This window comes from Uloborus diversus, chromosome 1, assembly GCF_026930045.1.
Source record: "Uloborus diversus isolate 005 chromosome 1, Udiv.v.3.1, whole genome shotgun sequence".
Lineage (NCBI taxonomy): Eukaryota > Metazoa > Arthropoda > Arachnida > Araneae > Uloboridae > Uloborus > Uloborus diversus.
Window position 1 is genome coordinate 126,253,414 of NC_072731.1, and position 20,151 is coordinate 126,273,564.

At 31.5% G+C, this 20,151-nt stretch overlaps 1 protein-coding gene across 1 annotated transcript in view; it reads left to right on the forward strand.

The window, feature by feature from the left end:
* The window catches only part of LOC129221141 (diuretic hormone receptor-like), a gene marked incomplete at its 5' end in the record, with an annotated part of 111,166 nt that overhangs the window by 24,849 nt on the left and 66,166 nt on the right, over positions 1-20,151 (forward strand). The window contains 2 exons of the mRNA XM_054855590.1: positions 1,119-1,219; positions 19,532-19,652. Coding sequence (XP_054711565.1) covers positions 1,119-1,219; positions 19,532-19,652 — 222 coding nt within the window. The remainder of the gene's footprint in view (positions 1-1,118; positions 1,220-19,531; positions 19,653-20,151) is intronic.

Genomic DNA, 20,151 nt, shown 5'->3' on the forward strand with positions numbered 1-20,151 from the left:
GAGGGCCTTTTTCAAATTAAATTTTTCAAAACTTTATTTTGCTGCTTATTACGTTTGCATAACAGCTTATTCATTAATGTATTAACCCACGGTAGGTATAGTAGATTTCAAAATATTTTTTAAAGATATTCTGTATATGAAATAAATTTCTTCAACAAAAGTGTTGAAATCATTATTTTATAGGAAAATAGTAATAATGTAACCAAAATTTTGTTTAGTTACGTTACAATTTTTAAAAAATTAATCCTTTCGTAGCAGGCGTGGTTACTTTTTCTCGGAGAAAATTGGATACGCACAAAACTACCAATTTAGGCAGCCAACCAGCAAAAGCTTTGCAGAATATAAAATTTCATAAACCTTTAATTATTTAAATTGTATGTTTGTGATAAATTTAATTGCATTTTGCAAGAATCACCGCATTACGTATTGCTTTTTATATTTTGTTACATTACTAATAGCTAGCCCTTTTTGTTTTCCTAAATTTTCCAAATTCTGATGATTATATTGATTTTTCGCATAGCCTAACTGAAAGCTAACTTCTCATAATAAAATTTTCTATCATTTTTTTCTTACCATTATACTTTAATTCTTGTGACTTACTTTTGATTTTGAGCAATTATTTATCGATTTGCTGAAATCATTCGCTTCCGTGCAGTACCTTGTCGATCGATTCTCTCTTCAGTCATCTGAGAAAGTGAAATTAGCAGGAATTCGAGCTCTTGGTAATGATGGGTCATCTTTGGTGGTAGATCTTTTTATGAGGTGGTTTCAGGATTATCAAATTGGAAACTGTAGATTAGAAGTTGAAGCAACTGGATGTTCTTTGCTGGAAATCAACAGGAATAATCCTTGTTAAACTGCCGTTAGGATCTAGGTTACATTTCATTTAAAATATGTAGAATTATGATTTTACAAGAGGTGCACCTTATACTATGAGATATGAGAATTAACTTGAGTAAGTAGTAACTTAAGAATTAAATTTAAGTTTCTATCTCAAATATGAAAACGAAAAAGCAGAAATAAGATTTAGTTCTGAAAATATTTATGCCAGCATTAAACCTATAATTGTTATTGCTAAAATTGTTATTGCTAACATTCAGTTTTTTTTCTTTTTGCAGGTGCTTTGGGATGTGAAGGATGCCCACACTATATATTCTATAGGGTATGGACTGTCGCTAATAGCTTTAGCCATAGCGCTCTGGATATTCCTGTACTTCAGGTAAAAATAAAAGCTTTTTTCTTGACTGTAAAACTTCTGTATACCGCTATAAATTACCAGTTATATCTCTCTGAAGCTCCAAACGGTGCTTTAAAAACTCCTCAGCAGTCTACACATCTCCAAACTATCTCATAAGTCTTTATTTCTTGAAATGATCTTCCAAAATATTTGTGCAAAAGGCAGGCCCGGATCTATAAATTTTGCGCCCCATTGCTACAAAGTCTGCAGGGCCCCTCCCTAGAAGCCAGTAGTGTATATTTACAACGATAATAAATCTTAATGCTAGGGTTTTTTTTCTTCAATTTCTAATGCTGTTGGGCGCCTTAAAGACGTGGGCTTCCCCGCACTGCGGGGTCTGAAGGTACGCAGATTCGGGCCTGTGCAAGACATTTTCTAGAACGTTTATAAGATATTGCTGAATTATTGGTTCTTACTTAAAACTATTCAGTATCTGCTGCGTGGTTGCTTCGTTTTAATAAGCTATTTATGTTTATCCTTCTGTTCAATTCAAGTTTTAAAAATTTCCATTCCTCCCATAACCGGATGGAATATATATATATATATTAGGGTGGTCCTTATTTTTGAAGTTGCAGATATTTTACACGACGCCACCGCAATTTGTTCCATTATACAAATAAATGATCCTTGCAAAATTTTAAGTCAATCCATGAATATTAACACGTGCCCCTAGCCCCCCCCCCTTCTTTGGTTTCGAAGAAAAAATTGCGTATTTTCTCATTTTTATGTAAAAATATTCTAACGTTTTATATTTAAAGTAATTTTGAACCTCAATAGGTGCTTCTACTTCCAGACCGACCATTCTCTCACTTTTATTCTGTAAAATTTAACATGTTACAGAGAATAAAATGTACACCAATGGCTTTGGGTCAAGCGTACCGCTCTTCTGCGCTTGCTCCAGCCAAGCGGCAGGGGAACGTTTCTTTCCATCAAGATGGACTCAAGGGATTTAATAGGCTATTAATGAATGGCCTAGGCCATTAATGAACGATCTTTGAGAACAAGAAATTGCCTCCTCCAAGCTTTGGGGGTGTTGATTTACAAAATTCCCAGTGTATGTAATAGGTGTGGCAAATAGAGTCGCAAGGTTTCAATTCTATAAATATAAGTAATTGCAATTACATTTTAATTCGCTGTTCTTTAGTTATAAACATACATAAATGCTTATGCAATTTCTAATTTTTAAAATATAAATTTTGAAAAATCCTCGATTAATTCTAACACAAAAATATACTGTATTTTACATAGCTAAAATATAAATTTAAAAAAAATATATCCAGATCGAAACAATGTAAAATTCTATACTTCTTCTATTTTCTTCTATTTCAGTACATAGTCCTTTTTTCATCAAATTCTTGCGATTCACAAGATTTAGAAACCGAAATGGGTAGCTATCCTTACCTGTTGAACTTGACAACTATTGATATCTGCTCGCCTTTCATCACTGTTAGACAAATGCCATATTAGGGATAAAGATGTTGCTCATTTATTTACAGTCTACGTAGATGCAGTAAATTTAAATACAAATGTCCTAGTGATCAATCGTACATTCCTTAAAAGAGCAAAAGAAAATCTTCGGGAGGTAAATTAAATTTCATGAATTTAAATTTACATTTTGTAGTTATTCACTGGGATACAAAGCTACATCCAGATGTAACTGGAAAAAAGAACGCCGACAGGGTTACCGTGATAGCTTCAGGTCCTAATATTGAACAGCTACTCGGAATTTCTTAGTTATTTCTTCAGTTGTATATGATATCTTAGATGATAGCTCTTTATTGTTAACTATTCTAGCTGCAATGTTTGATACAACGACTTCCAATACCAACCGTATAAATTGTGCATGCAATTTTTTTAGAGAAAAAAAACTGAACGATGATATATTACATTTGGATTACCATCATTATGCACTTGAAATCGTACTGCAGAGTGTGTCCTTAAAGAAGTTCTTGCCTTTCTTAATTCTATATCAGATATTCAATTATTTAAGCGCTTCAAAATTTTGTGGAAAGTTCGCCATCATTCAGAACTTATAACATTTAAATCAAGTACACATACCACTTAAATTCTAAAAGACGAAGTTGATGACATACTATTGTTCGTAAAAAGCGGAATTGAGAAAGATTACAGAGAATTCTCATAACTTGTAATAATATTTCCTGGTGAATTTCCTCCTACAGGGATATGTTTTCGGTAACCTGGAGCTTATCCCTGAGCCACATGCGTGGCAAAAGGATTTTTTTTTTAAATTTTTTTTATTTAGGAAACAATTTAAATTGACCTTACATGAAAAGAAAGCCCTTCAATGCTGTTCTACAAAGCTGTTTTGCAATTAAATGCTGTATTAATCAAAATGTTAGCAGAACGACAAGGTATATTACAGCTGACTTTTCAAATAGGTTTTTAAAGGATAATAATGAAGAATTTATGAAAATATTTGAAATTCATTCATAATTCTTTGTATTGTGACTAAAATCATTACATAATAAACCAGTATCTTCTGCTGATATTGTTATTTTTTATAAAATCTATGTATCATTATTCTTGGTGCATTACACTTTAAAACATAATTTTTGAGAAACAGTGATGTTTGTATCGAGGTTCATTTGTATATGTTATTAAAAGATATATCTGTTTGAGTGAATTTGCTATTTTAGATATTAAAACTGGATTCAATGGAATGATGGATTAGTCTATCAATGCGTCCATACCAGTTTCATACTTTTAATAAGTCTGTGGTTATGTTTTTGTTCAAGGAAAATTCCGAAACATTAGGTACAAAAGTCTTCCCTATGAATTAAAACTTTTTTTCAAGGAAATGAAATATTCAGTAGAATGTACAGCGCAATAACATTAACATGGGACACAGACAACGCGCAGGAAAACATATATTTTAAGATATGCTTGAACCTTAGCAGTAAACCACGATCCTTATATATTTAATACATACATTTCATAAAAATAAGTATCGAAATCTTGAAGCCATTTGTCAAAAGGGTTTTATATAAATATTAAAGTTAATTCCGTTGCATAAGGAACATCTTAGTACTAATATTTATTTCCCTAACCAGAATTCTATATTAATCTAAATGGAAACTAATCCGATTATTGAATAGACACTACAAACTTCGAGATTTATAAGAGGAATAATAGTTACTGATTGAGATTTCATTTTAGAAAGAATGTTATCAGACGAAACATGTTTAGATGAACTATGGTTAACGGAGAAAAATTATCGCTTTGTACACGTAACGCAATTTTAAAGAGAAATACAGTGCAATTCTTTAATGAAAGCTTGCAACTCCGTCTAATAAATAAGACATGGAGATCTTAAAATGGGATTGGATAAGACATAAATAAATAGATAATGGTAAAAAAACACTCTGGTATTCAATGTTTCGCCAAACTATTCATGTATATTAGTTACACCATTTGTTGCTAATCTATTTTCATTGCTACTTTGTTATTATGCTTTAATGCAATGCAAAAGGTTGTAACAAAACCAAGAGGGAGTTCTTGCGCAACTGTCCTAATAATGGGGTAGAGATTACTCCTAAATATATCTAAACAGTTAAACTGTTATCAACAATAGTTACAATTAAAATGACATCATTGTAAGGTTTTTGTATAAAACAATTATTAGAGTGGTAGTAGTATTTTAATCTAGTTATTAATGAATCAGAAAACGCACGATTTTTAGAATGGGTGTAGAAATTTTAATTGAAAAGTTGAAGAAACAAAACAAGAAACGTCAGAAAAATTACAAAGTTACATTAAGTTAAACAGATTACATCCCACACAAAATATTCTGACAGTGTTCGTGCCTTTCCGTTAAGTCGAAAATAGTCTAAATTTTCTCAGGTTTACGATAGGGTAGAAGTGCATTAACGATGTGAAAAAAAGTTTTTGAAATAATGATCAAAATGAAAAGCAATTATGTTTCAATCTGAAGTAGTTTATCAAAATGAATTTTATTAATGAGTATAAAGTTTTCTAACCACTCTGTATATTTTTCTTTTAGACTGCCAAAAAAATGAAAAGGAAACTTTGAGACTTCTGCTTTATAAATCTTACATCTTAGACTGTTGCTAAATTTTAAGCAACAAGTTTTTCTATTTTTTTACAAAAACACTCGTTTGATCGATTTTTTTAAAAATAATTTCTTTTTCTCTTGGCGAATCCCGTTCCAGTAAAAATGACATCCACCCCTCTTTGGTCAGACCGTTACAAAATTCCTTAGTTTCACACTTGGTTTATGTCCAAACTTTTCTTACCGTTGGAGCAGTAAAATGGCTACAACATTACAAAACTCATGCTGTTAAAGATATGTCAGAGTAAGACTGCAAATCGAAGAAAACCGCATGCAGCTGCGCCAAAATAAACGTATCTTGCAAACCTCTGTGAACTTAAATCTTAGATGTAAAATGCAGTGACGGATCTATATATATAGCGGGAAATAGCCGGGGCCGTAGCCCCGGTCAGCAACTTCTGGGGACGTCCAATTCACCATATTTCTGTGTGTTTTTTTCCTTTTAAACTCAATAAAAAAATTTGAATGAAGATAGCTTGGGACGTCAGTTTCAAGATTTGCCCTAGCTCGGGAAGATCGTAAACCCAGAACTGCTAAAATGCAGTTAGAAAACAAAATTCAATGAACCATGTAAAAAAATGCTAGTCATAACCTAACTTGTACCGAGAGCTCAAGGAATCTCGGCTCCGTAGTTCATAAGCTCAACTCCAGAGCTCGAATACGCTATCTTGATGTGATTAACAATACTACTGAAAAATATAAAACATTCTGTTCCACATGTTTTCTTTGGAGTAAATTACAGGCTTCAGACAGTTTATGGTGTAATGTAATTTCAGAAGAATAGAAAAGAATGCTTCCCACAAACACGATAAAAAATTATTGTCATTCAAAGCAAGTTAAAAGTAACGGCATTTGCTTGTTTTACCTTTTTCAGCCGCCATTACACAGTGGCTACAGCGCCCCCTATAATTTATTGGAGTTGCGAATAGCTATAGCTTACATTCGTATTTAAAAATAATTGGCATTGCGGAACACAGGCGCATGAAAACTGCTAAATAGGGCGATATTTCCTATGCGCTTATTCCTTTAGACATATCAACAGCTTGATCGTCGTAACTACTTGAGAAAGCCCAGAATTTTTCGTTTACAATTTTAGGGAGGGAGGAGGAGTAAACTAAAAGTATTTTTTCCCGGGTTAGTTTGCTCTGATCTAAGCTTATGTCCTGAAACAGTCCATCGTATCACATTTTTCGAGAAAGGGTTTGAAGGAGGGGGGGGGGGTGTCAAAGGGCATGCATGCACAAATACAAACTTTTTACAGAAAATGTTTAAAAAAAATCATTAGAGATAGTAATCTTTTTTTTCTTATTTGTGCTCAAATTGAGCAAATGAATCAAAGTATTTGTAAAGAAAAATTCTTGCATCAGTATTTTAGTACTACGAACTATTAATTGCTTAAACTACTTTATCAAGCGTTTCCAACTGCTGAAAGTAAAAAAAAAAAACTATTCAAGCAATGTGTCATTAATTTCACTCTGTTAAGGAACTCTTGAAGAGTAAAATAGTAAATTGCACAAACTGTTTTCAAGTCGAGTTAGCAGATTAAAAAAAAAAATGCTCTGCAAATTTTTATTTCGAAAGAACTAATGTTTGCTTTCGACGATGAGAGAAAAAGGAATAAATAAACTGATTAAAAATTTAATTTGATTGTTAGGTTTATCGGTAAGAGGTGAAGTATAAAATCGTAGTCAGTTTAAAACAGAATGAGAATTTACGTTTCCTAGCAAAAGGAGTTTAGCTATTAATTACTACATTTAAAGGGTCACAAAAGGCATTCAAAAATATTATAAAGCGTAAAGTTGTTAGATTTAAGCAATAAAAGGGTAGTTAAAACGAATAAGGGCCTGTTTGGTACATAAAGTCACAGTTTTGTATAATTTACCTTTTCAATTGCTGCAAAAATTTCTGGGAAAAAAATGGTGAGATTGTAAAGTTCCTGCAAACCGCATTAAAAAACCATTAAAATCATGTATGATAATGTCAATAAAAAATAAATTGCTTAAAATTTCTTTTGTTCAACTCAAGGTAATCAACGCAAATCACAATTTGATCAAAATATCAAGCAAAAAAATGATTTTTCTTGAAAAGTCATAGAATCTAAAACATGCATGTTACTATTTAAAAGGAAATTACTGGAATCATTTTGTGGCCGTTGCGTCTAATTTAAATGAAATGATTTTCTGAAAAAACTGCTTTCTATGAGCTTTTTCTGCACAAGCTAACAGAAGTACAGGAATGTGGGGCAAAGTCAAATGGTAGATATTATTTTAAAATGAAAAAGATGGAAATTTGTTTTGAAATTTGCAACACAGAAAGAAAGAACTACGTATATTATAATCAAACTCGCACTGAAACATTTATTTGTTTATTAATTTTTTTGACTGTGAATTTATACCTTCAATAAAAATGGAAAATCTCTCCCTTTTTTTTCGTTGGGGGGGCAAAGTATAAAACAAAATATATTTCTAATATATTTTCTATGTGATTATTAAAAATATTCTTGATAAAATGAATGATGAATGAATAAATAATAAAAAATAATGAATGCATAAATTAATAAACGAATAAATAAGTGAATTAATTGAACAGTATATGAGAATGAATTAAACAGTCACTGAAAAAGAAAATAAGCGAATAAAGTAACAAATAAGTGAGTTAAGTAATGAAAGAACTCTAGAGAATTAACTAATAAATGAATACGTAAGGGTAATTATAGTTGGATAAGTAAAAGATAGGAACTATTTCATTTTACCTGCATGCACTTAAAAAATTGTACCAAACATTTAAAATAAAAATAAGTTTAATAATAAATAAATAAATACTGTGCCGAATATTACTAGAAATCAATTAAAATTTAAATGTTTATAACAAGAAATTTTTCATTTAATAATCACAAAAATAATTTTTGACTTACAACAAAAGATTACAATATGAGTATCAATTTTAGAAATTTGTTTGTATTATCATCCGTTTTGATCTTAAGAGAACTTTTTCTGACGAGAATTGACTACATGTGTAACTACATAATTAAAATATTACTAGGTAGGCGGCGTTTAAAACATAATAAATATTTCAATAATTATCTTTGCCCTGCTGTTTCACTTTGCTCTACATTCTTCTATTAAGAAAAAAACATGCTGTTAATGAATACTGTTTCATTGAGAGTTGTTCAATTTTCAAGCTAATTTCTTATTCAGATTTTTAAAAAAGTACCAAGTTCTTGCTTGTCAAATCAAGTTGCTCTTTTTGTGAATTACCTAACTGCAATATCTTATTACGTATATTAGTAAAATATTTTGACTTTGTTTGTGCTGCTACAAATTTGTATGCATTATTAAAAGGTGTTAAAGTTTGTAGAAAATGTCTAAAAAAATCTTGCAGCTTAAAATTATAGTAGATAATTCATATTTACTAAGAATTTTAAAAGCCAACGGAGAGCATTAATAAAGTTTTATAAAAGGAACTGTAATCAATCAAACCTACTATGGAGACAATTTCAGTTTTTTTCTTCTCTCTTCTAATTTTCCCATGTCTTTGTGAATTGAACAAACAATGTATAAAAGTTATTTACGTCGCACTATTGTTTTTAATTGAAATTCATAAATTTATGTATCTAGCAACCCAATTAATCTATCAGAGCCCTTTGCCTATTACTACGGCGAATGTCGGCAAACGTTTATACAAAGTCTATACCACGTCTTTGAAAATTGCGGGAGCAGCACATGAGGTTCTTTACACAGTACAATGAAAACTGCTTAAATGTTTCTGCATATTTTACCGAGCATAATAAATTGTCTGAGCAAATCATGAGAATATTGTACTAGCTTTAGTGCAGAGTTAATGCACTATGCATCGACCCAAAATATATTTTTTAAACAGCGCATACGAATTATTTATTTGTATACAGAATGTCTACGAAATTTATACGATGTTCTTTTCATAACGTTTTCTTACATTTTCATAGTTTATCGATATCCATTTAACTGCCCTTGATTTATTTTCAGAAAAAAAACTGAAAATTTGCATACATTAATAGTGCTTGAATTTTCTCGTGTTTTGTATTGCTCAAAGTTTTATCTCTAAACTATACGGATTAAAAATAATGGAAGAACTATTCTGAACTACTTATTAAAAATCTTACTTTTATAAATATAAACTGCCATTATATTTCTTTAAAAAATCTGAGGCACATTTACCTTCAATAATACATTTTATTTTCATGAAACAACTTAATTACGTGTATTGATTTTAATCTTTTTCGAGAGTTTGAACTATATTATAAACAATATTTTTTTTGGAAAAAAAGAGCGTTATATTTTACGTTTGTAAGCTTTTAAAAAGTTTAAACTTTGTTTTCAAGAAAGTTTCCTGAAGGTTTTTTTTAACATTTAGTAAAATTACCAATTTCATAAAAAAAATAGTTATTAGGAAAGCACCTTTATTTTTTATGTAAAAAATTAAAATTTAGTTTACATTAATTTATTATTATCATTTTTTGCAACAATTATTTATCATAAGGGTAGACCGGGGCACGTTTATGCATCGGGCACGTTTACGCAGTGCCCTTTTTTCAAAACGAATTATAACTGGAGAGCCAACAGTCATAACATATTGATGCTGCTTCGTAGCAAATAGTATCCTCACAAGTTTTTGAGCATCAGTCGAGCTTCGGTCTAGCATGCAGAAAGAATTATATGTTTTCTACTAAGTCGAGTAAGTTTTGAGTTTAACGTTTTGATGCTTATTGTAAATAAATAATTCTTAATTAAGAAATAACAAATATATAAAAAATAGCAAAATTTTATCCTGTTATTAAAATTAGCAGAAATGTTATTAAAATTTTTTGCACGTTAAAAACAAATTCAAACTTGACGACGGGACAAGTTTACGCATTGATGTCTGAGCACCTTCACGCACGTTCTTACTGTGTCTTTACTTTTAAACGTGCTCTGACGCTTTTTTTCGCTCCAAACTGTCTGAAAACATTTTAGTATTTTCAGGTTATTTAGTTTTGAAAATCACCATTTAAATTTTAACTGAGCTACAAATTCGTATCTCATAGCTTACAATCATGTAGTGCTGTCTTCATGCCCGTTCAGCTTTTACTTTATACATTATTCAGTATGTAATAAATTTGCTTTATTTTAACGATGGTAAGACATTATGTTCAAAACACTAACAGAACCACGTCAGGTGTCAAAATAAAAATGTTTAACGTGCTCCGGGGGGGTGGGGAGTCCGGGGCAAATTTACGCAACCGACTTGAACTCAAAAATAATTTGTTTAACGATTAAAAACACAAACTTAGCAACAACTGAATATACCAATTTTGACTCCAGTAACTGCTTCATACAACCGCAATATTTAAAATTTCCTAAGTTAAAACATAAAATTTGGAAAAGTCATTGAAAAAAATCCGCGTAAACGTGTCCCGGTCTACCTTACTTCTTCTGAAAAAAAAAAAAAAAAAAACCTAAAGCCCTAACTGAAGCTATTTATGCTCATTTCGTTCAGAGCTAATTAAAACCCTTTTTATTATTCTATATCTTGAACCATGGATCGTTTAAAAAATGAACAAATAATTGTGCAAAGTATCATTACTTTTTTCCCCCAAGTATTTGATTTTTTTAATTCTCTCATTTTATGAAGTGCTAGCCTTTTAACTTTAAAAGCCTTCCCTGGAAAGATGTTTTTCCTAAAAAATAAACTTTTTTTTTTTGTGTTTCAGCATTCATTCTTTCACGGAGTTATCTTTTTCAGAAGAAAATCTGGGGATCCTCTTTGTTCCTTAAAAATTCTGCAAGAAATTCGTCACATTGTTTCACCCGTGAATCAAAGGCATTAAGAGTTTGTCACCTCTATTTCCTTTCCTTCCGAAAAAAGAATTCAGCCGAACGGAAGCCCTTCCAGTTTTTCGAACAAGAAGATTGATCAATTGTTTCGAACTTTGACTGCTCCTTGCTAAGTGTCCTATCCGACGAATGCTATTAATCAGAAAAAGGAAAAGCTTTTTGCGCTCTTGAAGTAATGTTTCAGTAAATGGAAAACTCTCGTGTTTCCTCTGTGCTTCGTAAATATGAAGTATGATCAGTGATCTGAATAGTAAAGCAGAATTGAATATGTAATTTAGCAAAACATTCGTAAAATGGATCAAAATCTGGTATCGTGGATGTGCAGCTGGTCTCATTTATTTGTTGACCCATAAGACTACCCTGATGCACATAAATGAACGCAATTAAAAAAAATGTATGAAATTTTTCTTTTTCTTTTTTAAAAAGACCATTTTGCGGTATGAGTCAAGATGCGTTTTCTGTGTTTTCGATGAGGGGCATCAGTCAAAAAGGGTCAACATTGTGATTGGTGTACTGCTTTAAACTCTAGTTAAAATCACTGAGGATGATGAAATATTCTTATGAGCGTAAATTTCTTTGGGAAACAATAGAAAAACTAAAAACAGATAAACCTTTTATCAAAGAATGAAAACAACTACTTGGAGTACGTAGACGATTACTATTCTATCAAATCATTCATGAACTGAATAAACTGCTTCGGATGGCTGCATGAAATGATTGTGATACAGGGCTGCCTACTTTGGAGAAACAATTTGAGGAGCATCTGTGGTGGTTTTGAGAAGCAATTTGAAACTTTGTCGAACAGTTCGGTATTTTGTATAAAAAATAGTAAAAATAACAAAAACCACTTATCTAAAATTGTTTTATCGCTTTAATAAATCATTTTAAGTACGAGTATAAAAATAATTATTTTTAAATTAATAAAACAGCTTTAAACACTATTTCAATCCTTTAGTATAAGCATCTTAAATTTCCTATATCTACGTGTTTGTTATGATGAAATAGCAAAATTTAAGCTTGAAAACTTTCTGCCGAGAAATGCGGAGAAAAAGAACTTCTTTGCGGAGCCGCGGAGTTTCGTCATTTTTTAGGAGCAACTCGGCAAAATGCGGTGCAGTTGGCAACCCTGGTGATGTATAACCAGAGAAGCAAAGGATGTATAAAGGTTGTTCAAATTAATAGGTACCAAACGATGATATTGTGGGTTTAAATGAAGACTTTATTCAAAATATGAACCAATGGTCTGAGCAATGCGATCCAATTGATTAACTAACCGAAGGATTTATTATTCCCAAAATTTCTGTGGCCGTGACGAAACTCAGTCAATCACAGTATTCTTCAGTTTGTCGTCCTAAGTTGAAGTGCTTTCCTTTTAAATATTTTTTCAAAAGAGCAAAGACATGGAAATCACAGGGCGACTTGGTCTGGGTTGTAGGGGGGATGGTTAAATTCCTCTTAAATAGTACCACCCAGGGCGCCTGGGTGTCCAGGATCGCCCAGGTGGCCTGGGTGGTGCCCTAGGTGCTAGGGGTGGAAACCCTATAACTGGAGAGGTCGACGCATCCGCCATGTTGAAGCAAACGGGAGCAAGCGTACTTATCGCACAACAGGGAAATACAGAATAAAAGACATTCCGTAGAACACTGCAACTTGTTAGAAAAGATTACAGAGCATTTATAACGTAATGATAGTAAAATCATGAGAAATAAATTGATATTAACCTCACACAAGAGAGCTAAATTTCCAGGCTACCAGTCACTTCATCGGCTATTAATTATCCATTTCTTCTTTCTTTCTGCATCTGCTGGAAATCTGAAGAGCTAAAATTCTTTCTTAGAGCTGTTTACAATTAACAACCGAACAACCACCCATTTGACTCAATTTAACATATACTAAAGAAATGTAAACTTCAGCAGCAATGCTATCGCTGCGAAGCACTGGATCAAGTTCGCTCCAAAATGGCGGATGCGTGATGCGTCGGCTCCTCCAATATAGGGGCCTTAACCCTGGAGACGTGAGGAGGGATCACGGTTCAGAAGCCCCCCTCCCTTCACGAGCAGCCCTGGTCTTTTGTTATTTATGAACCTGTGCAGGCTTAGTGTCTCACAATACATATCGGAGTTAATGATTCTTATGTGCTTAAGGAATTCAACAAAGTAGCAGATTCACTATCCGCCCTACAACTCAGACAAGTCGCCCTGCGATTTCCGTGGGTTTGATTTTTTGTTAAAACATTTGAAAAGGAAGCGCATAAAGTCGGACAACGAACTCAATTACACCGTGAAAGACTGAGCCTCGTCTCGGCTACAGGAATTCTGGGAATAAGAAATCCTTCGATTTGTTAATCAGTATGATCGTGGTGCTCAGGCTTATGGTGCGTACTTTGAATAAAGTGTTCATTTAGACCCAGAGTATTGTTTGGTACCTTTTAATTTGAGCAACCCTAATATAATGGGGAAAATATTTCTTTTTTTTTAAAGCCTAAGTATATAAAAAAAAAGGATCAAATATTGCAATCCTTAATCTCGTTTTGTAAGTTAAAAACAAAGTCTAATATTTTTTGTGCTACTTACATATTTACGGGCACAAATTAAGTTCATTAGTATTTTATTTATTTTTTTAGATTATAATATATTTTGTGATGCTATTTCAAGTAGAGCAAATAACCTGATGGCGTATTGCTTGAGTGTCAGGGAAATGCGTCGCAGAACTGAAATTTGTTGTTTTAAGATAAATAACTAAACTCGTATTTGTTAATACTTATTGATTTCACATAGCATCTGCACTTAAGGTTTTTATCTTTTATTTATCACTACTGTGCTCGTCCTATAAGGTTAAAAAAAAGGTCACTACCAGATTTAAGAACTGGGGACCGAAAGTACCTGGAACAAATTTTAAAGTCTAGGGAAAAAAAAGATAAAGCCAATCAAAGACAGCAATTAGTTTCTTTTTTTTTTTTTTTTGAATCAGAAAGCACTAAAAAGAAACACACTCAATATTTCACCACTTCCTGAATTGTGAAGTAAAAAAAAAAGCAACTGTTTGAGATCAGATCTAACTGGTAGCGTTTTTTTTTTTTTTTTTTTAAATATGATCCTGTTTATCGACAAAGTTGTAACATTTATCAGCTTCTATTAACGTGTATGTAATAAATCATCAAATATCACGTAAGAAAAGAAGAAAAGGTCCGATTAAAGTTTTCAAATCTAATTCATTTTTTCCTTCCTCTTTGTTTCGGTAGAACTGTGATTCTAAACTTCTTAAGGCGTAAGAATTAGCTCGGTTGACTTTGAGCGATGATCTTCCGAATGTTCTCACTTTAGCAATGAATTGAATCAAGTATGATCTTTTTTTCTCTTAAGTTTTGCTATGCGCTTTTCAGAGAGAGGCATCAAACTAAAACATTCTTAAATTTTCTTTGTGAAAAAAAAGGAGGGTCCTTTCTGAACGAACAACACTGTTAAAATTCAAGTTTAACGTTACATCAGAAAATATTTCCAGTTCCCCAGGAGCAACTTTTATTCTTTTAGAAAGTTCTTTGAAAATATTAAATTCGCGGTTAATAATAGGATGGTTTTCAGAATAAAAATATGGGATGGGATTTTTTTTTTTTTTTTTTGTTTTTTTACCTTGCCTACATAAACATTTGACACAAAGATATTTTCAGTTGCTTTGTTAGAAAATACAATGAACGCAATTAATTTTCTATTTACATCACGTAAAAAGAAAGAACTTAACTCTCAAATAAATAAATAAATGAATACAGATATCCTATGCATAAAAAAAGCCATAGCTAGAATGACTGATAGATTAAGTCTCAAATCAAATAGTGCAGTTATGAACACTGACTCGCAACGTATGCCACTTTAAGCAATACAATTCGGTTATTTCCGAAAATTTGAAAATATTTTGTTATGAAAGAGTATACTTAAAAACATAGGATCCCACCATTTTTTAAAGAATTTGACAAAGTTTAGTATTTAAAAAATATTTCAATCCGTGCGCAGATGCAATTTCATTTTGTACGCTTCTGGTCGTGACACCACAAGTGATGAATACCATTCACTGATGCCATCAGCGCAGAGCGCAATATTTTGGCATTAGATAAAGATAAAAATATGATAGCGCAATAATACTAATGAATTTCACGTTCGTTTCAGAAAAACTTTCATTCAAAATTGTCATTATGATTGCTATTGATATTACTGTTTAATAGCAATTTTATTTTTAACAATATGTAAACATTTATTGTGCCAATGGAGTAGCTTGCCAAAATGCATCACTTTTGAAGCCATTAAGACCACATCATATTTCCAAAATCGGACATGATAAAAATTAAATAAAAAATAACTATCAGGAAAATAAAAGTTTTTTTCTGGCTCCGTGTTATTATTATTTATTTATTTATTTATTTATTTATTTATTTATTTTGTTTATTTTATCAATTTCGGTGACTAAAAGTAGCACTTTTGACTGAAGGAAACAGCCCAATGCATTTTATTATTTTTATTTTTGGGAATTGAAGATGGGTTACTGGGGATTAATTTTTTTGACCTGCTGATGACGCATTTTTCATCATTAGATTAAAAGTGTTAATCCTGGACACACAACCTTGGTCCCAATTTTTTATTCTTAATACCGGTAGAAAAACACTTTAGCCGAAGGACGTCGCTTCGTTGACGTTGGAGCTTTGACTTTGAGCGATGATCTCCCTAACAGCTTTTAAGAAAGCTCTTTTACTACGTTGCTGCACTGATGCGATTATGCGCTTTTTGCCCAGCTTTCCTCTTTTATCTCGTCACAAAGAAGCTGCGGCCGGAAGAAATATTTCGTCTCTGGCTGCTAGTTTTAAGTACTCGAGAAATGCTTTGTCATTTGATTTGCATTTCAGAATGCTTTTTTTTTAAACTGGATCAGTATAGTATGTAATTAATTGCTTTTTCTGAGTGCCTATTCTGATCATGGTGAGTAATTTTAAAGGCATGTTGTGTAGAAGTTTGTTATTTGCAAATAATCCAAATTTATTAATAAGCTAAGTGCCCCAAAAAAAGGCCATACCCAAAGTTCAATATCTAGTATCCCGATCCAATTATGACCCAATTGGCTTCAAATTTTGCATATTGTTTGCAATTAATCAGTTATCAGAGTTGTTCCTTTTTTGTCAGTTTGGTTTGTTTATTAGAATCTCACAGTATGATGACTGCGTGTTGCAAGCAAGAAAATATTGTCTAGTTGATTCCTTGCCTTCAATTTTATCATTTATCATTTTTTTTATTTTATCTTCCTTTTACATAATTTTTTTATAATATCCATAAAACGAACAACATGAAAGGAATAGACTCTCATTTAGAGTATAATTAAATGAAAAAAATCTCAAGCTGCTGACATTCTAAGAAAACACTAAGATGTTTTAATACCTAATGCAGTTAATTTGACTTCCACAATATTTGAAAAATACCCTCACAGAAAAGAAAACACTCGATTCCAGAAATTGACCCTTTTTATTAGACTTACTGTAGATTTGGCTTCTTTTATTAAGAACAGAAATTTTTGAAAAAGAAAAAGGTTTAGAAATTTAGAAGCATTTGATTTAAAATGATTCAAACCATTTATATTCCTGCTCAAATCATTGCAGGAAAGGCAATTTCATTTCATCAAAAAAACTTTGAAATTATAACGAAAATTTTAAAACGCTTCAAAGTTTTGTCAGTCTATTTTAGTAGATTTATAGAAAAATATGATTATAATTAAAAGTAAAATTAAATAAAAAAAATGGGTGATTTTTCTTTCAATCGAATTTTCATGAAAATATTTCAATAAGTCTTCGCCCTTGCACAAGCCTGTTGTAGACCAATCAGATTTATTTACTACTCATATGGGAAGCTATCCAAAGAACTGTACTGCATGTAACCTGATGCCTGACCCTAACTCATCATTAAAAATTTATTGATGGGGCCTTTTAGTTAAGGGGTCTGCCTATGTTTGGAGCACTTTTTTTCAAAAAATTGAAATATTAACGATCTATATATATTTTTTTTACTGAAGAGTGATTTAAACTTGGAAAATGAACAAAACAAATATTATTATTATTATTTTCTCATATTTTCTTCAAAAAATGGAAATTTGAGCAACAATTAAGCTAATTTTGCTGTTTACGCCAACCACTCTAAACTCATCTCAACTCAATATATTTGAAAATCCTTTCTAATGTATGTTGCTACAGTACTTAACTGTTTTCTAAACTAAAAACTTCATACCAGTCTCAAAATGTAGAAAAATTTGGCAATTAATAGAAATTCACAGATTTTTTTTCCAAAAAAAAAAAAAAAAACCCTCAATTTTAAAATGCCCGTAATTTTTTTTTAAATCTGACAAAGAGCTTAGATTATAGCTCAAGACACAGATAGCAATTTAAGAAACATTATTTGAAAAAATCAGGTTAAGATACGTAAAGACGCTAATTTTCGAAAAAAAAATCGATTTTGAGATTTTGAGAAATTTAGAGAGCCCTAGTGTTTTTCTTTCTAAATCCGCAATTTTTTTTTTTTTCGAATCGAAGAGTTATTGAGAAATCTAGAAGAAATTTACTACACTTAAATGCACTGCTTATAACTGAAGTTTACATTTTCGTTTTTGATTTTCTGATAACCACGTTTCAAGTTTTTATTTACGCCAACAGCTCCAGCGGAAACTTTAAAGTAAAAAGCATTAACTTTAAAGGTTTGAAATTTTGCAAACATGGTAATTGAACAAATGAATGCGATAGAAACCTCGAGAATTTAATGTACATGCAATATGTAGTTTTAAAATTATGATCAATTAAACTTGCGGGGCAGAAAGCAGGTTTTTCGGTGGAATTTTTTAAACACTTACCCATAAAACCTGTTTTTAGTTAAATATTTTCGAATTAGAGGTTCATATCACTCTTTGGTATCTCACAAAGAGATATACACAAAATGTTTTTAAAACTATGAAAAAATGAAGGCACTGGAAGTGTTAAGGAAATGGTACTTTTTTGCTAAAAATATGGCATTAATAAAAAAAAAACTTTCCGTAAAATTTTTTTCAAAAAATATGCAGTCAAAATGTGTTATTAATGTCATGTTCAATAATCTTATGAAGTTTCAGAAAGGTGTAATGAATATTGAAGAAAAAAATAATTAGGGTGTTCGCCTACCTAGGTGTAAAACGTTTCAAGTTATAAGATTTGTCGTATATGAAAATGTCGAAAAAAAGAAGTTTTTCTGAAAACGCATTTAAAAAATTTTTTTATCAATGTTTTAGAAATTTTTGAGACTAAATTCTCAATGTTAGTAGCTTATACATTAATTGGCTATGCTTGTCAATTTATGTTCTGTTCTTTTTTGCTGGTTTTGGGGCTCTTTGGGGTTTTAAATTTATTTTCCGATCCTTACGACATCACACTCGGTGTGCTTAGTTGGATATAACTTCGTATCGTAAAAGCAAAATTTAAGCATTTTGTAGTCCTAAAAATGTATTCTTTTAAATTATAACACAAAATTGAAACAATATTTTTGATAAAAATGGTCATTTTAGGGCAGGCCCTTGAAAAGATAAACTTGACAGAACTGATTTAAAATCTTAAAATAATCCTTTATGAAACAACTCTGGAGCTTTTACTCTCTGGAGCAATAACTATTTAACTCCGGAGCAATCTGGGAGCTGCCATTTGAGAGACTGATTGCTATGGAGGAATGAGAATTTTCGGAGATGGTACCTTAACAAATACAAAGTGTACCAAAACGTCTGAAAGAGAAGCTTTCATTATATATTATCCTTTATTGTCCATCTGTATTTGCAGAATTTATAAGCACTCAAGAATATCCATTCCGTAAACGTTCGACCCGGAAACCGTAGTGTAATTAGCAGGGACTGTTGTGACTATTTTATAGTAAAAACGCCAAAACCATGAAATTTTTAACAGATTTTGAACCTGATGCCCTAACTTTTTAAACCCGAGAGCCGTACCTTATACTAAAACGATTCTCGCTTTTCAAACTAAATGGCATGTGAAAATTCGGAAAAGGAAGACAAATTACGAACCAGTAACTGTTGTTTTATTTTCTTACTGCTTATTTTATTTTGTACACCTATTTTTCAGAAACCATTTTATATACATTCAGTTCAAAATTGTTGACATTGTCCCTAATTGTGCTTTTCGATTTGCAACATTGAACAAAGCAGCATGCTGCATGGATCAGTTTTGGAAACCGGATGCAGCCCGTGCGCTTTAGGTTTGGCACCACTGTTTTAAAGTATTTGACGATGTTTTCAACATCATAGACGTAACTTTGATTAATGTTGATTGTAATTATAGTTTTTCTCTTCTAGTGACTTGCGTTGTCTCCGCAACACCATCCACACCAACCTTATGGTGACGTATCTTTTCAGCGACCTTACATGGATCATCACTGCATGCTTACAGTCCAGCTCATCACCGGAGGCAAACAAAGTAAGCTAAATACGTGTAGGGGAAGGTGGCTCAAAGCGAGTGGGATTTTCAAAGAATTCTTGAAAATTGTAGTTTTTTGGAATTTTTTCGCAACAATTTCGGTTTTATTTCCTAGCAGGGTTCTCAAACTTCAAAATAAAAAGTGAGTTTTGAACTATTTGAAACCCAATATTTATTTATTATCAAACATTACAAACACTTAAAAAACCCGCTTTGCTCTACAAGGGGTCCCAAAGTGGTTAAGCTTAACTATTTGTGATGTGGTACATTTGCCAACCAAATATCAAGTTATAAATGATTAAATTAGTTGACTAGCTACCTGCCGTCATTAAAAAATATGTAAAAAAGTTATACTTATCCAATTTAAAGCCAGTTTCTGTGTTTATAAAGCATAAAGAAATAGCTAATTAAATTAATAGGCTAAATAATTGCTATCATAAAAAAAACTTTTTAAAGTTATACATATCCAATTAAAATAGAAAATCGAAGTTAGCACATG